Below are 20,630 nucleotides of genomic sequence, written 5' to 3'. Positions count from 1 at the left end.
ACAAAGTTAGCTTGGTAGCATGGAACATACCTGCAGCTGCTTTGACTCTTCTCTACACAGAGAGAAGACTACAAATGTACTTTGTAGTTCTGACAATTTTCTTTTTGACAATACTCAACCCCCCAGTAGTCACATACAGCAGAACTACCCTCCTAACTCATACCATCTTGTCTTCACAAATTTGGAAAAGTCACTGTTCTGGGCTCCATTATAAATTACAGCATACAGAATAATTATCATGGCTGTGGTGTTGATAATAATAATCAAGCTATCCTGAATGTTACCCAAATACTATGCATTTACTGGTTATGAAGCTGACCCTCTGACAGCAACAGGTGGCAGAACAGCAGTGAGAGAACACAGAGCCTTTGATTTTAACCACAAAACTTCCAACAGCACAAATGGCAGCTGTTCTTGTGCAATGAAAGAAACACTCTTATTAATAATTCCAGTCTTTTCATCTTCAACCTACTAATTTTCAACATGTTTCCTAAGAACTTATTTCTCCTTTATTACAGTTCTTGATTCAACCCAAAGTTAGTATCTTGCTTCAAACATGCTGGATCATTCTACCTCATACTGGCAAAAAGCTTTTAAACAATCATCAATTCAGCATAACATCTACTGTGTTATTACCATGAAAAAGTCTTACTGCTCAAGAATATTTCCTCTGGGTCATAATTATAATAAGAATAGGTTCCCAAGGGCATAATGTAACAAAGTCCTGAAGTTGAAAGATTGTTTAAAACCTTATTGAGGTAGATCTCTGTTCTTTTATTTAAAAAAATGACATTAGAAGTTCATAACATATCTGAAAGTTTTAATGTTTTCTATTTTTTCTTGTTTAGAAGAAAAAAGAACCACATGCGGTTGAGAATTTGATCAGTCAGAATATTCATTGTAGAATAGAGATTTTAATTCTAAAGGACCTTTCATCTTTTTGCACATGTATTCAGTCAATTTTGTGGTGAAATGTAATAACTGCTTCACAACATCAACAGCTTGAGACATGCCAGGTAAATTATTTCAAAGTAAACAACAGTTGGAGGAGAGGAGAAAGTCCAGGGAGTTTTCAGGGGGATGGATACTTGCAGCTTCTAGTTATCTCAATGCAAGGCAGTTTGCATCACATATTGACTAATATAGCAAAGAATCTGCTTCAAACATGGGGAAACAACACAGCTGAAAATAAACTTCTAGGAGAAAGCACCTAGACACAAATGGGCTAATTTGCACTGTTGTGCAAGCAAGAAAGGTAAGCAAAAGATTATGGCCAACATTATACATGTAAAGGAAACATAAGCTAGGATAGGAAAGGGACAGTGCAGACAGGATAAGCCAATGCCTCAGAGGGTGTGTGCATGGAGCACAGCAGTGTGAGCACTCAGCGTGGGACAGGTCCAATATTTTAACAAGACAGTAACCTGGCATTTTCCTCTGGTGCCACACACCACGCTGGGTACAAAAGACAGACCCCCAGGGTCAACCACACTGTTATCAGATCTAAATTATTTTGGACTTCACTCATTTAACTTTGGTCACCTTAAAGGCACCTGACTTTCATGAGAAGCCAGGCAGCTGCTCTTCTTGGATGTCCTTTTCCCCACACCCCAGATGCTCCCCTTAAAACATGCACACAAAACCAGCATACACCACTGATGCTGGTCAGAATTATTTTGATAAATAAGGTAGTTTCTATACACCTGTATCCTGGTCCCCTATATTTAATTAATAATTTGAGTTAAATAAGTGAGTCCCTTACAACTTCAGGTAATCCATGATTCTATGTAAGTCACTATCTTCCAAGCACATCTATTAAGAGAGTTACAAATTACCTACCTGGGAGATGTTCAGGTAGATTGCACCTTCTTTCATTGCAAATAAACAGATTTTTTTTTAAGCAGATCACTACAAAACAGTAAGAGGGTTGGGTGTTTGTTTTTTTTTAAGTGATTAATTGATACAGAATGTAGTTATGCCAAACACTTATTACCATTTGGAGGCAGCTTGAGTGGTTTGGGTCCTGAAGCACATCTGAGATCAGTATGACTATGCACTTTGTTCTCCAACTTGGTCTTCAGGAAAAAAGTTCATATTTACACTATATACAAGGCTGGTTCAGAAAATTAACCTCTTTGTATTATTAATGAATTCTGTTTGAACAATTGGACATAACTGCTTTTTGTTTTTCTGCAGCCTCGATCCAGTTAGTCACTGGCAGTGCCCTACAGCTGATAGATACCAGAGCTGGGTCACAGCCTCTGACTGCCTTTGAACATGGAGAAACATCCTGCCCCACTCACTTGGATGCTGCTGCCTGTGCAGCACCACAACACTGCACACAGGCAATAACTTTATTGGCTAAGCAGACTATTCTCCCACTGTTCAAGAGATCTGCACTAACAACCTTCACATGCATCCTTTCCAAAAACTTGTGACTGGCTGCAAGTAGCATTGTGGAACCTTATCGTATGTGCTGTGACAAAAAGGTCATAATAGTTAAGAAAAAGCTCTGTATGAAACACTTCTCCTTAGTTATTCCTCTTTTTGTTACAAATTAAACGATTTTCTTTGACCATCAGAGAATTTAAAAGTCCATTCAAAACCCGTTTCCAAGGCAGCCTCATTTCCTCCTAAGGAAAATAAAGATCAGCAGATGTATAAAGGTCTTCATGTTAAGGTAACATTAGGGAGACAGTATTTCTACAGAGACAAAAGACAGCAGCAGCAAGAGAGACAACAAAATCAAGCCAGCTAGAAATCAATATTTTAGTCTTTACAAAAGAAAAATGAAAAGGAAAGAAAAAGTTTGTGCATTGTCTCTCAGATAATTAAAAGAAATGCCAAGTGAGACTAAGTTTTAATAAAGGAGACTTTATAAATTAGAATCAGAGACATGATTCATGAATAAAAAATACCAGGTTTTAATAATCTCTCAACTGAGGCATATATATGCCTGGTAATGACACACAGCCAATGAAAGGTGTTTAGAATGGATGCAAAGAGAAACAACAGGCAGAGAAAAACAAGCTAGAGAACCACTTCATGTTGTGCGTGTTTATCTACATTACCTCACATGTTGTGCCTCTCTGCAGACAGAAACCCCACTTAGACTGGTTGTACTCACTGCCTGCCAGTTGCAGGGGAAAGAATAATTGCTTATTATTGGAGAAACCAGGGTAACATTTAGTTAGGCTTTTACATGAAAGCTTTATCTTTTCCACGAAAGGAGCTAATGTACATATATAGATACATACAAAAAGTTCCCTATGTGGAATTAGGGCCTGAAACTGAAAATCACAATGATAAAACTGATAGCCAAAATATTCCTTAACTTTCTGAAAATGTAGAGAAATCTGACCTAGAATATGATCTCTTAGTCTATGAAAAAACTTTTATTATTTTAAAAAAGTACCATTTGATGCAGAGAGAATAAGGAAGGGCTCTTCCTCACAGTAGTATTAATATAAGTTCAAATGTACCATCTGGAAAGCATAGCTGCATTTCTAGCTTGTAATAAGCTAAAGGAAGTACTGATATTGTCTGTCAGGTTTATTGATGACATTATCCATAAAATCTTTCTGTTTTTCTCACACTCCTGTATTTCCACTGGGCATGTCTTGTTTCTCAACAATGTATTTTTGACAGCATTAGTCAGCACACCAAAGTAAAATCATGAATCTTACTGCTGTGCTTTTTTCATCTTTAAATGTGTCCATATAAAGCCTTCAAAATACTCCCAGAGGAATTCATTTTTGTTGATTTGTATTTTTTTAAGTGACTGGCAAGAAAAGCAGATTCTAATATGCCACAGAGAAAATTAAGATACAGTGAAACCTATATATTCATGTATACATGTATAGAGTTTGCATATTTTATAGTCCTTCCCACAATTTAGAGACTCAGCATTTTTATGCAAATGGTTTACAGCAACAAAAAAGGAAGAACATTTGTATTTACAATTGAGCACATTGTGACATAAAAATGTCTGAGATAGCCAAGACCAGGCACACTTCAGCATAAATATACATCAGAGAGGCAATAGAACTAGTCCTGATGTGGATTTCAGTTGAGATGCTGTCAATCAAACCAGTATTTAATTCAACAGATTTTGTCAGCTTGCTTAAGTTACAGGCCATCTGGAGATTCCTTCCTCATCGATCACTGCATCCCCATCTTTCTGGGATTACTCAAATTAGCTGCCTGTGCTCTTGGTGCATTCCCTCACAGAGTGCCCTGCTGCTGCCTGGGTCTATGCCCCATTTAATTTGTCATCAGGAATGTTGAAATGCCTACAGAAAACTAAGAAATTCTGGAACTAAGATAAATCAAACTAAGACACATCCCAATTTCTATCCTGAACACATTGCTAAGGCTTATTTTTGGTGACAGGAAAGCATTGACAGGGAAACATTGAAGGACTTCAAGAAATGAGGCACAATCACGGCTGTACACAAACACAGGAACGGCTTTGGGTTTAAGGTGTGTTAATTTCTAATGCAGAAGGAGAAAAGAAAACAATCACACCCTTTTCTCATTGATGTGGAGCAGCACTAATCCATACACTGTCTTTCCGGACTGGACCATGCAATACCTACTGAAGCAAGCCAGAGCTAGAGAAGTGGGTGTTTCAAAATCAGAATCCAAACAATTCACTTCATCTGGAAAGTCTGCCTCTACAGAGTCTTGCTGCTACTCTGATACCTAAACTTTGAAGTCTTGGAAATACTCATAGTTAGGTATGAATTTAGAACAGACAGAATTCTGAAAGAATTAAAACCAGAGAGGCAGTAGGTACATTGATGTACCTATTTTATACCACCTACATCTAAGAAAGTTAATTCAGCTACAGGGAAGGATATTTAATCTGTGCTGCAGCCTGACTAACTGCCATGGAGTGATGAGGAATATTAATGTGGGCAGGCTGAGTTGGGAGACACAGGAGGAAAGGCAGCTCAAGAGATCCTTGCTGTTCCAATTCTTTCTGTCCCTCCAGGAGATCCTGCTGACTCTTTTTCTTTCCTTCATAAAGGGTGAGAAAACAGAGAAGCTTATCTTCAAAATCCAGTATCAATACTCAAAGGACCTACCAAAAATCCTCCTGTACAGAGACACCAGCAAAATATATACATTTGTTCTGCAAGAGATATTGTGGTACAGGACCAGGCATATTTTGGAATTCTTTCCTTGTCACAAGCTCACATCCATTACAGATTGTACCTATTTTAAGGTAAAACTGAGTGATTTTTTGTTAGTCTGAAAACACAAAGTCCTCAATTTAACAGCAGTTCTGTCAGGAACTGGAACAGTAGTGGCCAATCTCTGCCAAGTACTGTTAATTGCAGTGAATTAGCAAATACAGACAAAGAAGTTTAATCAGAACTCTGATGCCCTTTTGAATGTATCTTTCCAAAAAAGTAAGTGGAGGAATTAAGGTTATTCTTTTTAAAGTACAATGAAATTAAAAAACCAAGCCAAAGCAAGCCAGATAGTTTGTGATACTTTGTGACACAGAAGTTCCACATGTCCCACACAGGCTGACCACTATGATTTTGTCATTAAACCTGGCTTTTGCAAAGCTGCATGTGAAAGTATTTACTCATATAAAATAATATAATTTGACATGAAATAGCAGAAATAAAACCACAAATAGAAAGGAAATTTTAAATTACTTCTATATACATTGTTTATTTTAATAAGACTAAATAGAAACCATAAAATCCTTTTATTTTTCTTAAAACCATGATGGTAGCATGACCAAATAACTTAACTACCTGTATTTAAACATGCATTTTTTGACATACTGAATATATCAGAGCAATATATACATGAAGTTTCCCTGCATTTTAAAATTATTGCTTAAATTAATGATATTTGGCCTTTAATCTATTTGCAGCTTACCAAATGATACAAGGCAGCAACGATCAGAAGAATTAAATGCATTTTTCAAATACTACAGGAAAGAAACTCTGCATGGTTTCCCTCAACATACAGTCCTTGCAAGTCTCCCTGACACCGAAATAAATCATGCTACAAATGAAGTTAGATCTCCTTAGTTTATGCACTTATGAAAACGAAGATGACTCCTGTTGACAGCTATAATAACTGTATTTTGGCATTATCATTATTTTCTTTCAAAGTGATTTCACTAAACAGACATTACCCTAAAAAAAAAAAAAAGCAATTCTGACACTGAACAGAAAGTTCTGGATTTGGTGTGAATTTTGAACAACAACCATGTATCAGAGATATTTCTTAGGGCAGGAAATTAAGAGAGATGGACTGTCCCTCTTTTCTGGAGAAGTGAGCTTATTGCCTTTGTTCACAATTGGTGCTGTGAAAGAGAAAATAGCAAATAATCTTTGGCTTTGCATTTCCAAAATTGTAAAATTATTTAGTCAGGTTCTTTTTTTTTTTTTTAATACCTTTTTTTTTGTGTGTGTGTTACGTTTAGAAAATCCTGACCTCTTTCTGTATGGAAATACAATTTTCTTCATAGTGTCCACATTTCAGCACAGATTCTTCATGAGCCGAGCTACAGAAAGGGGCTTTTTTGTCATCCCATTCTGAATTCTTTTCTAGGATGCATCAATAAATTACAGGAGCTTTGGTGAAAATTCCATAATTAAAGATGTGTTTTTACAAGGCTGATTTTAACCCTTCTAGTAGCCCAAATTTATGCAATATTGCATAATGCATTAAAAAAGAACAATGGTACATCCACAATTCAGTCTGGTAGGTATGATATAGTATGTGACTTAGAAATTAAACAGAAGTTCTGAACATGCAGGCAGTGGTGTATGTGGGCTGTGGAAGCTTCAGCTGCCTCCTAATTGCTGTGGGTATCCTGGCCCCACTAGGAACTCAGATATGGCTGCTTTTTATAATTTAGTCTTGAGCTTCACACTGTGAAAATGTCATATAAACAGCTCAACAGTCTTCCAAAGGAGAAGACCAGCATGATCTCATGCTTGGAGAAATTCCAACTCCAGTTTGCAAGACATTCCTCTTACTCAGAGTTGACACTAGTATAATTTGCAAATATATACAGTATTTTGTATTTGCAAATACAAGTAAGTTTATACACAAGCATGGGTCCCTTTGGCAATGTTTCCAAAAACATAAAAAAATAAAATAACTAGAATTAAGTATCAGATATCTGCAACAGAAAATACACTTTTAACATTGCTTACCAACTTTTCAGTGAGTGTAATAATTCAGCTAGAACTGTACAGTGAAAGCATGCAGAACATAAAGGTTTTGAATTTATTGTTTTTTTTAAAAAGGCCCAATTTTCAGAACTTGGGAATACAGTGACCCCACTACATTTCAGAAAAAAATCCTCATGCCCATCATGTCGCTTCTTTAGTATTCCTCTCTAGTTGATCATTGCCATTTACTAAATGCTCAGCTGTATTTTTCAGCATGAATAATTCAATGCACAGAATTTGCAAGGTATGCATTTACTTTTACTCCTCACCTCCATCTTGTATAGAAAATTGCAACCAAAAATTTAAGGAGGTTTATTGAGCAAAATACTTCAGTTCTGTCTTCAGTTTGACACAACACATTTATAGAGTGAATTACAACACTCTTTTTCCTAATTATTCCTCCATGACACTTCATCAACTCAAGCAAAAAGAGAAAGTTTAACCAAATGTAAATATGTGGTGATTGTATTTTACCCAGAATGAAAGGAGTATTAGCTATTCCCTTTGCAAAGTAACAGGGAGTCTTTAGTGATCAAAAGAAGCCAAGACTTCAGTCTTACATTTCTGCTGAAGAGCACTTTGGCCACACTGGTTAAACTGCAGTGTGTGTGTTTATGAAGTGCTCAAACAGGAGGCCGGTATCTGTTTTACAGCTACACTCAGGCAATTTAGTTATATAGTTTTCCATATAAGTAAAACTGATTCAATTATAGTAGGAAAATCCTAAGATAATTCTTTTGGTGGATATGTATCTTTTAGCGGCATATGATAGGACTTTGCATTACTATTACAGATGAAAGCACCTGATACTGCAAAAAATACCATTCCCTTTTGCAATGAATAAAAAGTACAGGATTTCTTATTATAATGATGAGATTTTGTCTCAAAGTAACAATCCCAATTAAACCACAGTATCAGAATTCAAAGATGGGGACTCAACAACTGTGAAACATCACAAAACTACTCAGAGTGACTTCTCCAATTTGCCTCAGAACTGCTCTAGCAAACAACTGTAACAGTTTATGAAGCAGATGATATTTAAGGAAAATCTAATATAAAAAAATAAAACATACTCACTAACAGAAATGAATAACCAATCATAAACATTATCATTTTGAACAGAATGTTTCTTATGAAATACTGAATGTGTGCAAACCATTAATTCTGCCTTCATTACAGCCAGCTTGGGAAAGAAATGCTGATCGCATTAGAAAAAATATGATCCCTGTCACAAAATAAACTAAATAACCACATTATTTCACACTTAGAGAAAGGATGAAGATTATCATAAAGCTCCTTAGAGGCACCATCTAACTAAGCCTAATGACATCCCTACAAGGACAGGTAGTTGCTGTGGTACTCTCTGCATAAATGGTCAAACAAGAACAAATATGCTGGAACCTCAAGAGCTCGCTGTGAAGTAGTGACTTGCCAGGAATACTATCCTGGAGTACCAACTCCCCAACTTTTGCTTTCACACCTGGATCATCAAACTGTTGTATTGTGTGAAACACATCCAGCTGCAGAAACATGAGAAGTATGAACTAGCTCAGATGTTCAGAAAGTTACATCAAGGCTTTCATCAATAAGAACTAATAATAGAGATGGTCACTACAGAGTGAACTAACGTAGTACTTACTTGCCTTGCCTCTTAATGTTTGTTTTTACTATGGAAGCAGGACATCGGCAATATCCTTATTTTTAACTTTTTGATTTATTCAGTTCCCATATAAATTTGTATTCAATTATTTTAATTATATTTTGAAAAATACACAGATACTATGGTGGCTATTTCTAAAGGTGTTTACAGACACTAGGAACATAAGTAATAGTGGTAATTATTGAGCACTAGGCATTAAGCCTTTTCAGTTTGCCTAACAATCTTTACCTTTCGAATGCCCTGATAAGTCACCATGCTAATGTCTTTTTTAAGCACAAATACACCATGCTCTCTAAACCTCCACATACACATGGTGAATAGAAGGTAATTACCTGAGCCTTTTGTAAAACAAGGTGATATACCTTAAGGGACGCACTCCATTCTTTTATGGTTAAACCAAGAAATTAGAGCATTTTCTGAAGTTTCCTCTCACTAAAGTACACCCAAAGGAAAAATAAATGATACACACAAAAGCATTATCAGCCTTTACCAAAACCACGTGGTGTTAGACTTGTGTATAAAGGAGATGTAGTAAGTGACTTATTGAAGAAAGCAGAAGGCATATTAAGAGAGCAAATACATATATTTACTTGCATTCATACCTAAATCACAACTAGTGGAAGGAACAATGGTCTGCAGAAACACCAGATCTCAGGACAGACATCAGGAAAGTCAAGATACCTCTACAAAATAGCTCTGAAAATTCCTGCTAAATTTTAGTTACTGTCTTAGACACCCTACTTGGGGCCTTTCTGGTGAAAATGACCCCCAAGATACTTTGTAAGGGATGTTGAGTGTTAAAAGTCCCCCCACTAGCTTTTGACTGGATTCCACCTAAGGTTAAACACTCAACACCACAGTCTTTGCCCTACCCTGTCACAGGTCCTAAGTGCAAATAATTTTTGTAGGGTCTGGACAGGGATGAACAAATGCAGATGCTATTCATGCACAGGAAAAGAAAGCCATGCAGAAGAACCCTCTGTTTTCTATCAAAAACATGTGCCTCCAGAGCTAAACCTGAGCAAAGGCTGAAATGGAAACAACTGACAATAAATCAGAACTGGTCTCTCACTCAAGTATTATAAACAAGACAAGCATGACTTTCTGAGTTGTTAAAGGCACTTCTAAGCTGGAACATAATGCACTAATACAAAGTTAGGTTGCCTAAATAACTCAATTCTAGTAGTTCCATGGTAGTTATGCTCTAAGAGGTATCATCTCGTCCAAGTTCTGCTACAGACTTCTCTAGCATTATGCTTTTTACTCTCTGTTAGACTAAGAGTATAATTTCTGGAATTTCATTTAAGCTCAGAGCAGTATTCCACAGCCACTAGCTTTTTACCCATACAGAATTATATTCCCTTTCATTTTTGGGAACTGTATAGTGTTCTGTATTTAACATCCAAAGAGTTAAGCCTTCCTATATTAAACACCTAATCCCAAAGTAGCGCATTAGGGATCAAAAGTGATCAGTGGTGTATCAGGTAAGCCATTTTAGTAATTGTCTCATTTACCTTGTGGTCCCTTTTGAGTGATGTTTTAGGTATCTCCATTTCACACCTCTGGAATATATGTCAATTTGGTCAGTGTGCTACACATACTCAAGTGAGAGATTTTTGTATCTGTGTTACCATATTTGAAATGCACAATAGAAAAAAAAAACTGATGTATACTCACACATCATACTTTGCCTGTAAGGCTCAAACCTGTGCTGAGTGGTGCTCATGCCAATTTTACTGAAAGGTAAATCAAAGCATCAAGCAAATATGTGACTTGTGTAAAGTCACTTGGGAATTCTGTAACAAAATGGAATCAGACTCAAACACCCCATGGCATCCATATGCCAGGGATAACACAGCACTCTCCTGCTTTTCTGTAGTGGAAGCTGGAAATACAATCCACAGCATCTCACACGGCACCAGATACTTCTGACTAGGAAACAGAACTGATTCCTAGACCTCCAAAGCCAACTTTATTTTATTAAAGAGGCAACACTGTTTCCAAAATTTAGACAATAGGGTAACCTTTTACAATTCAGGTGGTGTTTGAAAATTAAGACTTCCTCCTTTTCATCTTCTAGAAATGAAAGCAGACCAAGAAATAGCCTTTTATGGTCAGCAGAATATAGGAGGGTGCCTAGCCACTCTGGTTCAGAGATATTTTTTGGCAACAGAAAATTTTCAATTATATCTCCTGGACTTTTATGCATTTGCAATACTTATCTCCCTTCTGTTGAATTTCTAATAGGTATCACATGCCTTTGGCTCCATGTCCAGAATCCTTGTGCCAAATTAGACTCTGAAAGAATCTCATGTTTAGCAGATAAAATGATATTGTAAACACAAGTTCTTTGCTTTTTTTTCCACTTAGACTTCTGTAATTCATATGAATCAAAACAAATCACAGAAACCAATGGTCAAATGAAAACCAAAAATGTCATATATTTTAATTATTCACTGAATCCTCTTTTTTTCAGCTCTGGTTAATGCAAGATCCATTGAACACACAGTGGTAATATTTGTATTTCAACCAGTTCACCAGTTTAGAAACCACTTGTAGCCTGGGTTCCAATCTCAGTTGAGAGTTTCATATATTTTTGGAGCACCCCTCCTGCTTGAACATGTCCAAGCCAGCATTTTCAGCCCATGACCATTTATGTTAGTAGCCCCTTGGAACCATTTTAACTGCCTTGCAATCCTCATCAGTCCTTATTCCACAAACTACCAGTGATAAGTCATCCTTTACTTTTCATGATATACATCATTCATTCTGGAAATTATCTTCTCTAGATTTTTAAAAATTTTTTATCTCAATTTCTCATAGCATCTATACTTAAAACATCTCTTTTTGTGTTTAGGTAATTTATGTTCTCAGTTATCTTCCTTAGTAAGACAAGTGCCAATTGTGTTGTATCTTTCATATTTACATTTCATAGATCATATCTTAATTAACAATAAAATACACAAGCAGAATTGTACAGTCTTCACTATTATGTTCACAGGATTGTTATAGCACTTTATCATTACTGTACATGGGAAACAACTTGTAGGATTCCTGCCTACCAATATAAAATTAGTTTTCAAGATTTAAGTGTGTGATAAATTAGAAAATATTTCTCTAAGAGTAAATTTCTTCTGTAGTGTGGTGCTAATTCACTCTTAAAGAATAACATTTTCTCCTGTGAAGCAGAATGTGCATTTAGAGGAGAAGATAAGAAAGAAGCAGCACGACTTTACCCTCCGCACATCTTTGCCAAAGGTTTCACTGTAGCTGGTGCCCAGGATTTCAAACTGCACGTAGGGGTTGGCACCATCTTCTCTGAACTCCATTACACCAGTAAGCCCAGTTATGTGGCCCTAAGGAAATAAGTTTCAGAAATTTTAGAATAGAACAAATTCACCTTTATTAACATTCCTCTCATTAAAGGTATGCCAAATTTGCTTTGAAAATGCTTACAGTGAATTTAAATGTGGCAATTACATGTTCTTCAGTAGCTCACACCCAGCACCAGACAAAATACTATTTTATTTTGGTTAGAAAACAACTTTAGCACTAACACATTCACTGTGCATGGCCACCAGGTCATCACTGTTCCCAGAAACAGACTCCAAAGAAAAGGAGAAGGACCTTAGTGGACTAGGAGACAGTGTAACTGAGGGCAGCAAGTTCACTTCTAGGGTTGAATACAAGGCATTAATTCCCAGCCCAACAGATAGAATATCCCTACTGTGCTCCCAACAGAGACAGGAAGAAAAGATAAAATTGCAAGTGTCACTGTGAAAGTATCACAGTTTGATTTTGGGTTTGCAGCAAAGAAGCATGAAGTGACACCAAAGATTGAATTAACTTAGCAACAAAGAATAGTGTCATTAGGACTCATCAGAACAATCAAATTGCTCCTTTTTACAAGAGGAAAATTATTCATCGACATAGATTGGGAAACAGGGGGATTCTTCTGAATAATTGCTAGAGTTAGCATAGGAAAAATAAGTATTATTTTTCACTAGTGCTTGTAATCAAGTAACTTTCATACAAGAAGTTGCCATTCATTGGCCAGGCCATAGGACTGTCCATACCTGAGTAATTCAGCCTGGAGCAAGATAGTGTAACTGTCAGTGACAACTTAGCTAAATCAGATCCTATTTGCTCTGGGATACAGTACACAAATACACACTTACAAATGCTCAGCTAATATGCAAAGCTACTTGAGCTGTAGTAAAGAAATATAAGTCTTAAACTTTATCACTGGTTGGTCCCCCAAGCTCCTTAGGTTGTTCCCTTGATAAAATGTATGTATAAATTTCTGTGACTGCTCCTAAGCATACTACCCCCACAGAAAGTAGCTGTGAGAACACACACTACTGCAGCAACACTGCAATTTGTGTAACTTGTTTATCATAAATCATTCACTTGTTTAATAGCAGTGGATCATTCCTGGTAGTTGTAAATCACTTGCTTGTAATAATTCAAAGAAGTTGAACGGAAATTGAAAGCCTCTTTAAATGATCAAGTAGAAATGAAGCAATTTTTTCAATTGTGCACACAACTGTGGTTGGTCTTTTCTCACCTTCTTAATAGTCTCTAGCATGGATCTTCCTCCATTCCAAGGTTTGGTGGATTTCCTCATGCAGTTCAGACTTGCCATGCTGTGCCATTTCCTGTCCTCCAGTTTTCTGTGGAAAGCATTGGCCAGCATGAGCACACTGTCATACAGGTACAGGTTGGAAACCTGCAAGCAATAATAAGAATGAGCCTCTTTGTTTATTTTAGCACCTTTCAAAGAAACTGTGAAAACCGTCAAACAAAAGAAGGCATAAGTAAAAACTAAAAGCTGGGTATGTTTGACACATTCAGTAGTCAGGGTGTTTGAAGCAAATATCAGCAATCCTGGGTCCCTCTGTCCGAGGGACTCTGGCACACTTGTATTCCTCAAGCATAACCTACACCACTGCAATGCAGTGCTGTAAAGGAGTAAGAGATCACATTTCACATATAAACTCAAGTTACAGAGGGAGTACAGCTATCTATCAATGAAAGACAAGGATTGCTACTTTGTCAGTCCTTTCAGCATGGAGAGAAAGATAGAATGGAATTAAGTTGTTGGGGGTTTTAGTCATTTGAGCAATCTCCTTGGTAATTACTGGTACAGCAAAAACAGCGTGGTGCATGAATGCAAACCAAGGCAAGTGTTTAGAACAGAGGGAGGAGAATTTACAGTATTATTTTGGTCTTACTATTTCTCTCCACCAAACATACAGAAGACTAGTTACTATTCTACTTTCTCTGGAACTATTGATTTTAGTCTCCTTATTCTTCAATTTACATGAGAGATAACAAGAAAAATAATCAAGGACAAAAGCCCCAGTAAAAACAGAACACCACAACAGTAATGCTGAACTATATATTTCATTTGTCACTCCAAGACATGGCCAGCAATACAGGATCAGATCTTTGATAAGCAGTAGTATCCACCACAAGTGCTAAAACTTTAGTAGTGGGAGTTTGCTGATAAGTGATTTCTCAAAAATAATTGTATATTATTCACCTCTATTTTTAGAGTTCACGTGCCCTCTTCTTCAAACCTATGCACAGGAGTTTTGATTTACTCTTTACTAAACTCAAACCTCCAGTTCACATAATTTGCCAAATGCAGCATTTTTTTATTATTATTAAAGAGATATTTTCCTAGCTGAAGGCTTTGATCAGGGTGATCCACAAATGTGCCATTTATTTCCTGTATTTTTTCTAATTCACCTTAGAAAGTGATGTCAAGAGACCAGGAAAAGGCCTAGATGTGGAAGTTGATGCAGCTCTATACTTCCTATAAAAACATCACTCTTCAAGTGTCTCAATAAAAGTGTCACTCTATGAAAGCTTAAACATATTTTACTGTTGCATCACTGGCTCCAAGTAAACTCCTGATATCCCTAAGATGCTAATCTTCAGAAACAAAAATGTTTCATGTGCCATAATCTGGAGCTTGAAATGAATTGAGAACTTGAAACATTTTGAAAAATCTTCTAGCAGAAGAAAATCTGAACAACAGACATATAAAAAAATTCATTTTGAAAGAGTCAAAATACAAAAAAGAGGTTGAGAATATCTGCTTATTTAAGTGACTAAACAAAAAGGCTATGAAAATAATGCAGAACCTTTGAGATACTATCAGTAAAAATATCTCCCATCGACATATTTTTTTCCCTTTTTCCTTTCTAGCCTTGCTGAACAAACATTCTACACTGCCTATATTTGCTATTTTATCCAGTTAATCATTTTCCATTCAAAATAGTTTCCAAAATAGCTACTTTCCAGATTTCCTCTCTTTTTAAGAAGAGTAAGCAGTTAAAGAGTTAACAAGAGTCCCAACAACCACCTTTTCTTCTGCTCAACTGCATTTGTTTTCCTATTCTGCAGATACTTTCCAACGAACTTTCACATAAAGCAACCAGTTGGATCCTTATTATTCAACACAGAACTTTTCTTCCTTTGGTTACCACTCTTCACAGAAAAAAAAACCAAACAAAAACAAAATAACAAAACAAGACAAATCTCAGATCCCACAAGATAAACCACCCCAAACTACACACCACAAAATCCACTTGCTTGGAAATAGGTTTTCCATGCATAAGGAAAAATACCATTTCTTATGCTCCACTATGATCCTCTTTGCTCCTCATTAAGTTTTAGTTTGCACCCTCACTTTTAACTGACAGCTAATTGTCTGTTGCTGTGGAACTGCCACAAATCAGAAATGCTTTGTCTTTTCCCCCTTTGTCATTGTTTTTTAGCAGTTCTGGAAAACTGGAGCCTCGTTCCCCAAAACAGTGTTCTTGGTGTGCTAGCAGAGAACTCTAGGGAGAAACACAGGATGCCCCTGGGTATGCTGTTTCCTCTTTCTACTTTTTCTGCTCTTGGAGAAGACGCCCCAGTTCTGCAGGTATAACTGATTGAGAGCTTGGGAGAATTGTGTTGAGGATCTTAGCCCACATGACCATGCCTATTACCCAAACTACCTTATGCTGCAGAGCAAAAAAAACAAGCCTGTGTTTACCAACCTAATCCTCGTAGTTCTAGACCTATAATGGACTTGTATCACTACTGTTCCATTAATTTCCTTTGAAAGAATTATATAAACTGAGTGAGAGCAAGAAAGGGTCTGCACAAGAGGAGTCTCCCACTACTTATACCCTTCTAACATACATCTGTAGATACACACCAAGGCAGAAGAAAATGTTGCAGAGAATACAAGTTACTTTTTGCCTTGGAAAGAATATTCTGTCTGTCCTGTTGTACAGTCTTATCCACTGGTATTTTGCCACTCCAGTTCTCGTCTTCTGAAAGCCTCATCCAAAACATGAGTATGAGGTGGGTTTTAGTCATCAAAATTCCTTTCTTCACATAAATATTAGTCTATCTATTCCAGTAATGATAACATGCATACATAACTACATTTTACTCATTACTCACTGAAGAGTCAATACTGTACGGAAGAGTAAGTTGAATCTTATTCACACAATCAACACTTCTTTTTTTAGGACAGAAAATATGCAAGCTAAGAAAAAGACCAGCATCAAAACTTCCACAACTAAGGCTGGATGTGTAACATTAAGAAAACAAATTATCTTTTTTTATTATTTCCTTTGTCCAGTCTACTAGTTAAGCCATAAATTAACACAAAATATATAACTCTCCTCCATTAAGGGTAGAAGTCTTTAAAACTTATAGTCAAGAAACTTGGTTTTAACACAGCTATCAAAAATCCATGTTTAAAGACAAGATGTTCACATGATACTACTGTTTTTGTAGTCCTCAGGGTCAAAAGTCTCTTTGAAGTGCAAAACATAATTAAGAACAAAAATATCACAGTAACTTAGCAAATAATGTCCTTTTGATACTACCCAGTGGGCAGAGCAGACCCAGCTTCTGACCACTCACAGTAGTATAAACTGAGTGTCTTTGCCTAATTCCAAATGGGAACTACTTTATGCTAGAAAACAGAATTATTCAATCAGGTCTAATCTCATGCCTGAGTAGTGTGTGAGTGTAGCTGAACAGTTGATTCTTTCAATACCTACAGTAAGATATATTCTTAAATTAAGGTAAAGTACATTTTTATCTACTTTTATTCAAAATTTCTTTCTGAGGTAGACAAGTAAAAATATTTAAATGCCTCAAATATGCTTCTCTTCTCAATATAACATTCACTTTCATTACTATGCATGTATTCTCTTGTAGCAAAAGTTACTTAAGATACAGCAATCCTGGCCTTGACATCACAGTGAATCCAGGGATATAACAATTTCCTTTATTACACTTTAACACAGAAAATAGCAAAATCTTTGAAGATGTTCTAGATCATATTTGCAAAATGAGTTTGCTATAACCTCCAGAACAGCGATGATGTGAAAACAAAAAGGATTCAGCAGACATAGCCTGTATCCTCTTGAAACTGCAACTGCACCCATATTTTAATTTCCAGTGAACTATTAAACTCTCTGTAAGTACAAACATGACCACTGAAAAGGAATGTGTGAGACACCCATGGTACAGATATACTCAGACTGTACCAGTACTGTCAGAGGAATGAAAAAGTAGTAAACTGAAAAATTAGCCATCAGGTAGTGTTCAGAATTTGTAGCAAAGCAAGAAAGAAGAAAAACAAGACATTGTACTTGGCTACTTTAGGCTTTCAAAGCTCTGGAGTATTTTTTATTTCCCCTATTTGTATATTCACAGGGGAAGGGAGGAGGGAAGGACATATATCTGCCTAAAGAGATTCCCCTTAATAGAATAAAAATTCCTAGACTAGAACAAAGTGTTTCATTTCAGTCATGTTTGCAGGAAGAGATAGTATTTTTTAGTTCTTTGTTCACTCCATTGCTGACAGTGTAAGAGCAGGAGGTACTGAAATGCTTTTTAATCTCTGCTGTAAGAATGATGGTGACTACTTCACCAATATGTTAAAGATTACTCCTGTACATGAGTAATTTTAGGCATGTTCCGGTTTATCTTCTGGAAATTATTCCAGACTTTATGAAACTCTCTTTTTTTATTAAAGAAATAAATCCACCATACACTAGTAGAGCACAGCAGATATTTTCAACAAGAATGGAAATCTATCACATTACTAAATGTCATTTCATAAAGTTTTCTATGTGAATTTCATGAGATTTTCCAGAGTGATTTTACTTTTAAATTTACATAGGAAGATAGCTTTTAGCTCCTTCAGAGGGACTAATCAGAGACAAATGCTCTTCTGGGAGGGCCAGCAAGCCACAAAGACTGACCCCAGCTTCAGAGTGGCCAGGAGAACCAGGAGTCCAGCCAGAAAAGAATGCTGAAAAGATCAGCTGGGAAGGCAAGCTGACACTGAGATGCCACTACTTCAAAAACTCATTCCCAGGCTGGGCATCTGTACCTCACTGCTGCCAAAATTGCTCTGTGAGTGGCCACAGCAGGTAGCTCCAAGGATGAAGCAGATGGAAAAGGAGCTCAGATCAAGTGTAGCCTGCCAGCAGTAGAAACACTGGCTGCCTGGGGAGTGATATCATGGTGACTACATATGCACACATCGGCATGCCCTAACACTGTGTTTCAACTTTCAAAGTTCAAGTGCTGCCAGGTGCAGTTCTACACTTGAGCCTCTAATGACAAAATGTGTCTCATTAGGAGCAGTAAAGATGGATGATTTACTCACGGTATGATGGTGTGCTTACAGAGACATTGTTGGAGGGGAGAGACGGAAAATTTTACCTGTTTTATTCTCTAAAATAAGTTTTATAGAATCATAGAATGTCTTGGGTTGGAAAGGACCTTAAACATCATCTAATCACAACACCCCTGCCACGGGCAAAGATGCCACTCACTAGAAAGGCAGGTTCACTACAATGAGCAGGTTGCTCAAAGCCCCATCCATCCTAGCCTTGGACACTGACAGGGGTAGGGCATCCACGACTTCTCTCTCACTACTACACTTGCCAGTGAAGTCTGAGGCAAATAAATCCCAGAGTACCTTAGCCTCCTCCTTATCTTGGGTAACCAGGTCTCCTATTTCCATTCAGAGAGGGTTCACTATTTCCCTACTCTTCCATTTATCACCAACTATACCTACAGAAGATTTTATTTTTGCCCTTGGTCACTCTGGCCAGATTTCATTCTATCAGGGCTTTAGCCTTCCTAACCTGATCCCTGAGTGCTCAGACAATTTCTTTGTATTTCTCTCAGGCTTCCTGTCCTTGCTTCCACTCTCTGTAGGGTTCCTTTTAGTGTTTGAGTTTGTGCAGGAGCCACTTGTTCACCCACGCAAGCCTCCCAGCATTTTTGACTTTGTCTTTGCTCCTCTAAAGTCCAGGGTAATGAGCTTGCTGTGCACCCTCCTTACTGCCCTAAGGATTTTGAACTCCACCATTTCACAGTCACTGGACATCTCTTGCTGGTGCTCAGTTCATCTGGTAGGAATGCAATGGACTGAGGTCCCCCTCCCATGGAAACTTCAGTTTAAAGCCCTCATCACCAGCTTGGCAAGTCCATGACTGAGGATGCTCTTCCCCTTCTGTGACAGATGTAGCCCATCAGCCTCCAGCAGACCAGGTTTCCAAAGAGAGGCCCATGGTCCAAGCAGCTAAACCTCTGGCTGTGGCACTAATCCTGTAACCATTTGTTGGTTTGTCAGATTTGACTGGTGCTTTCAAGCCCCTTCCCTTCAGCCAGAAGAACTGGTGAAAAAACTACTTGTGCTCCAGAGTCTCTTGGTGCCACTCCCAGAGCTCTTTAATCCTTCTGGGTACTCAGACTGTTCCTGGCTGTATCACTGGTGCCCACATGAATCAACTGCAACAGATAATAGTCAGTGGACTGCAGGAGGCTTGGTAGTCTCTGAGTGACATCCCTGATATGACCCCTAGCAGGCAGCCCATCCCTCTAGAGAGGTCCCGTCAGCACATGAGTGTCTCCATGTCTCTCAAAAGAGTTATCTGCTGGTCTCACCTGTTGTCTTTTCTTACTTGTACCGGTTGTTACACAAGGAGCAGATGGAGTTGCCTTACTCAGCTCCAGCCTCTCCTCTGATCTGAAGGTTCTTTTCAGCCTGAAAAGCAGTTGAGGTGGTTGTGCAAGGGCACTTCAGGTTTTGGGGGAAGTCTCTTCCTCCTGTAGACCCTTGCTGTTGCCAGCTTTCACTATCCTGCATCACTTGCCCCTTTTCTTCCCTCCTTCCCTCCCTTCTGTGTGTGCTGTTGGGGACTTGTCTATTTGGCTGTGGGTCAACTGCAGACTGCAATTGGAACCAGCTCTTAATGCCTTCCTAGCCTCCCTGATATTATTCACCTCCTGCAGCTCAGCCACCCACCTGCTTTTGGAGGTACTCTGTCTGGACACACCTCTTGCAGGCAGGTCTGCTCCCTTTCCCCGCACCAGGAGATAGGCCCAAGTTCTTCTGGAAGTCTGAGGTCTACATTTTATCCTCTCCCTTCAGCAGCTCCATCTGGGTGGAGGCATCAGCCTCCGCTTCGGTATGTGGTGCAAACCCCTGAGCCAGAGGTGCAGCCTCTGCCCTCAGATGAATGCCCACCATATGCTTTGAGGGAGTGCCCTTGACCTGTGCAGGTGGTCAGAGAACTGCCCAGGGGCTGGGTTATGTGGACCTGGAGTGTCTCCACTCAGCTAAAGGAATGCTCCTCCACCAGGGAGGCATCTTCCCTGAGTGCCCTCCCACATGAATGGCTACACAAACTGCCACACTAGGTCCCGGTCGCCACTGC

General features: G+C 38.0%; 1 protein-coding gene across 2 annotated transcripts in view; it reads right to left on the bottom strand.

Moving 5' to 3' along the window:
* Positions 1-20,630, bottom strand: part of GRID1 (glutamate ionotropic receptor delta type subunit 1) — a 492,238-nt gene that overhangs the window by 75,797 nt on the left and 395,811 nt on the right. For both annotated transcript variants that reach the window (XM_071563483.1, XM_071563482.1), the window contains exons 7-8: positions 13,439-13,600; positions 12,108-12,227 (exon numbers count right to left, since the gene is read on the bottom strand). In XM_071563483.1, the coding sequence (XP_071419584.1) occupies positions 12,108-12,227; positions 13,439-13,600 (282 nt within the window). The remainder of the gene's footprint in view (positions 1-12,107; positions 12,228-13,438; positions 13,601-20,630) is intronic.

The sequence above is a fragment of the Pithys albifrons genome, chromosome 9 (assembly GCF_047495875.1).
Source record: "Pithys albifrons albifrons isolate INPA30051 chromosome 9, PitAlb_v1, whole genome shotgun sequence".
In the NCBI taxonomy this organism is placed as follows: Eukaryota; Metazoa; Chordata; class Aves; order Passeriformes; family Thamnophilidae; genus Pithys; species Pithys albifrons.
This window is presented reverse-complemented; position numbering and strand designations above follow the sequence as displayed.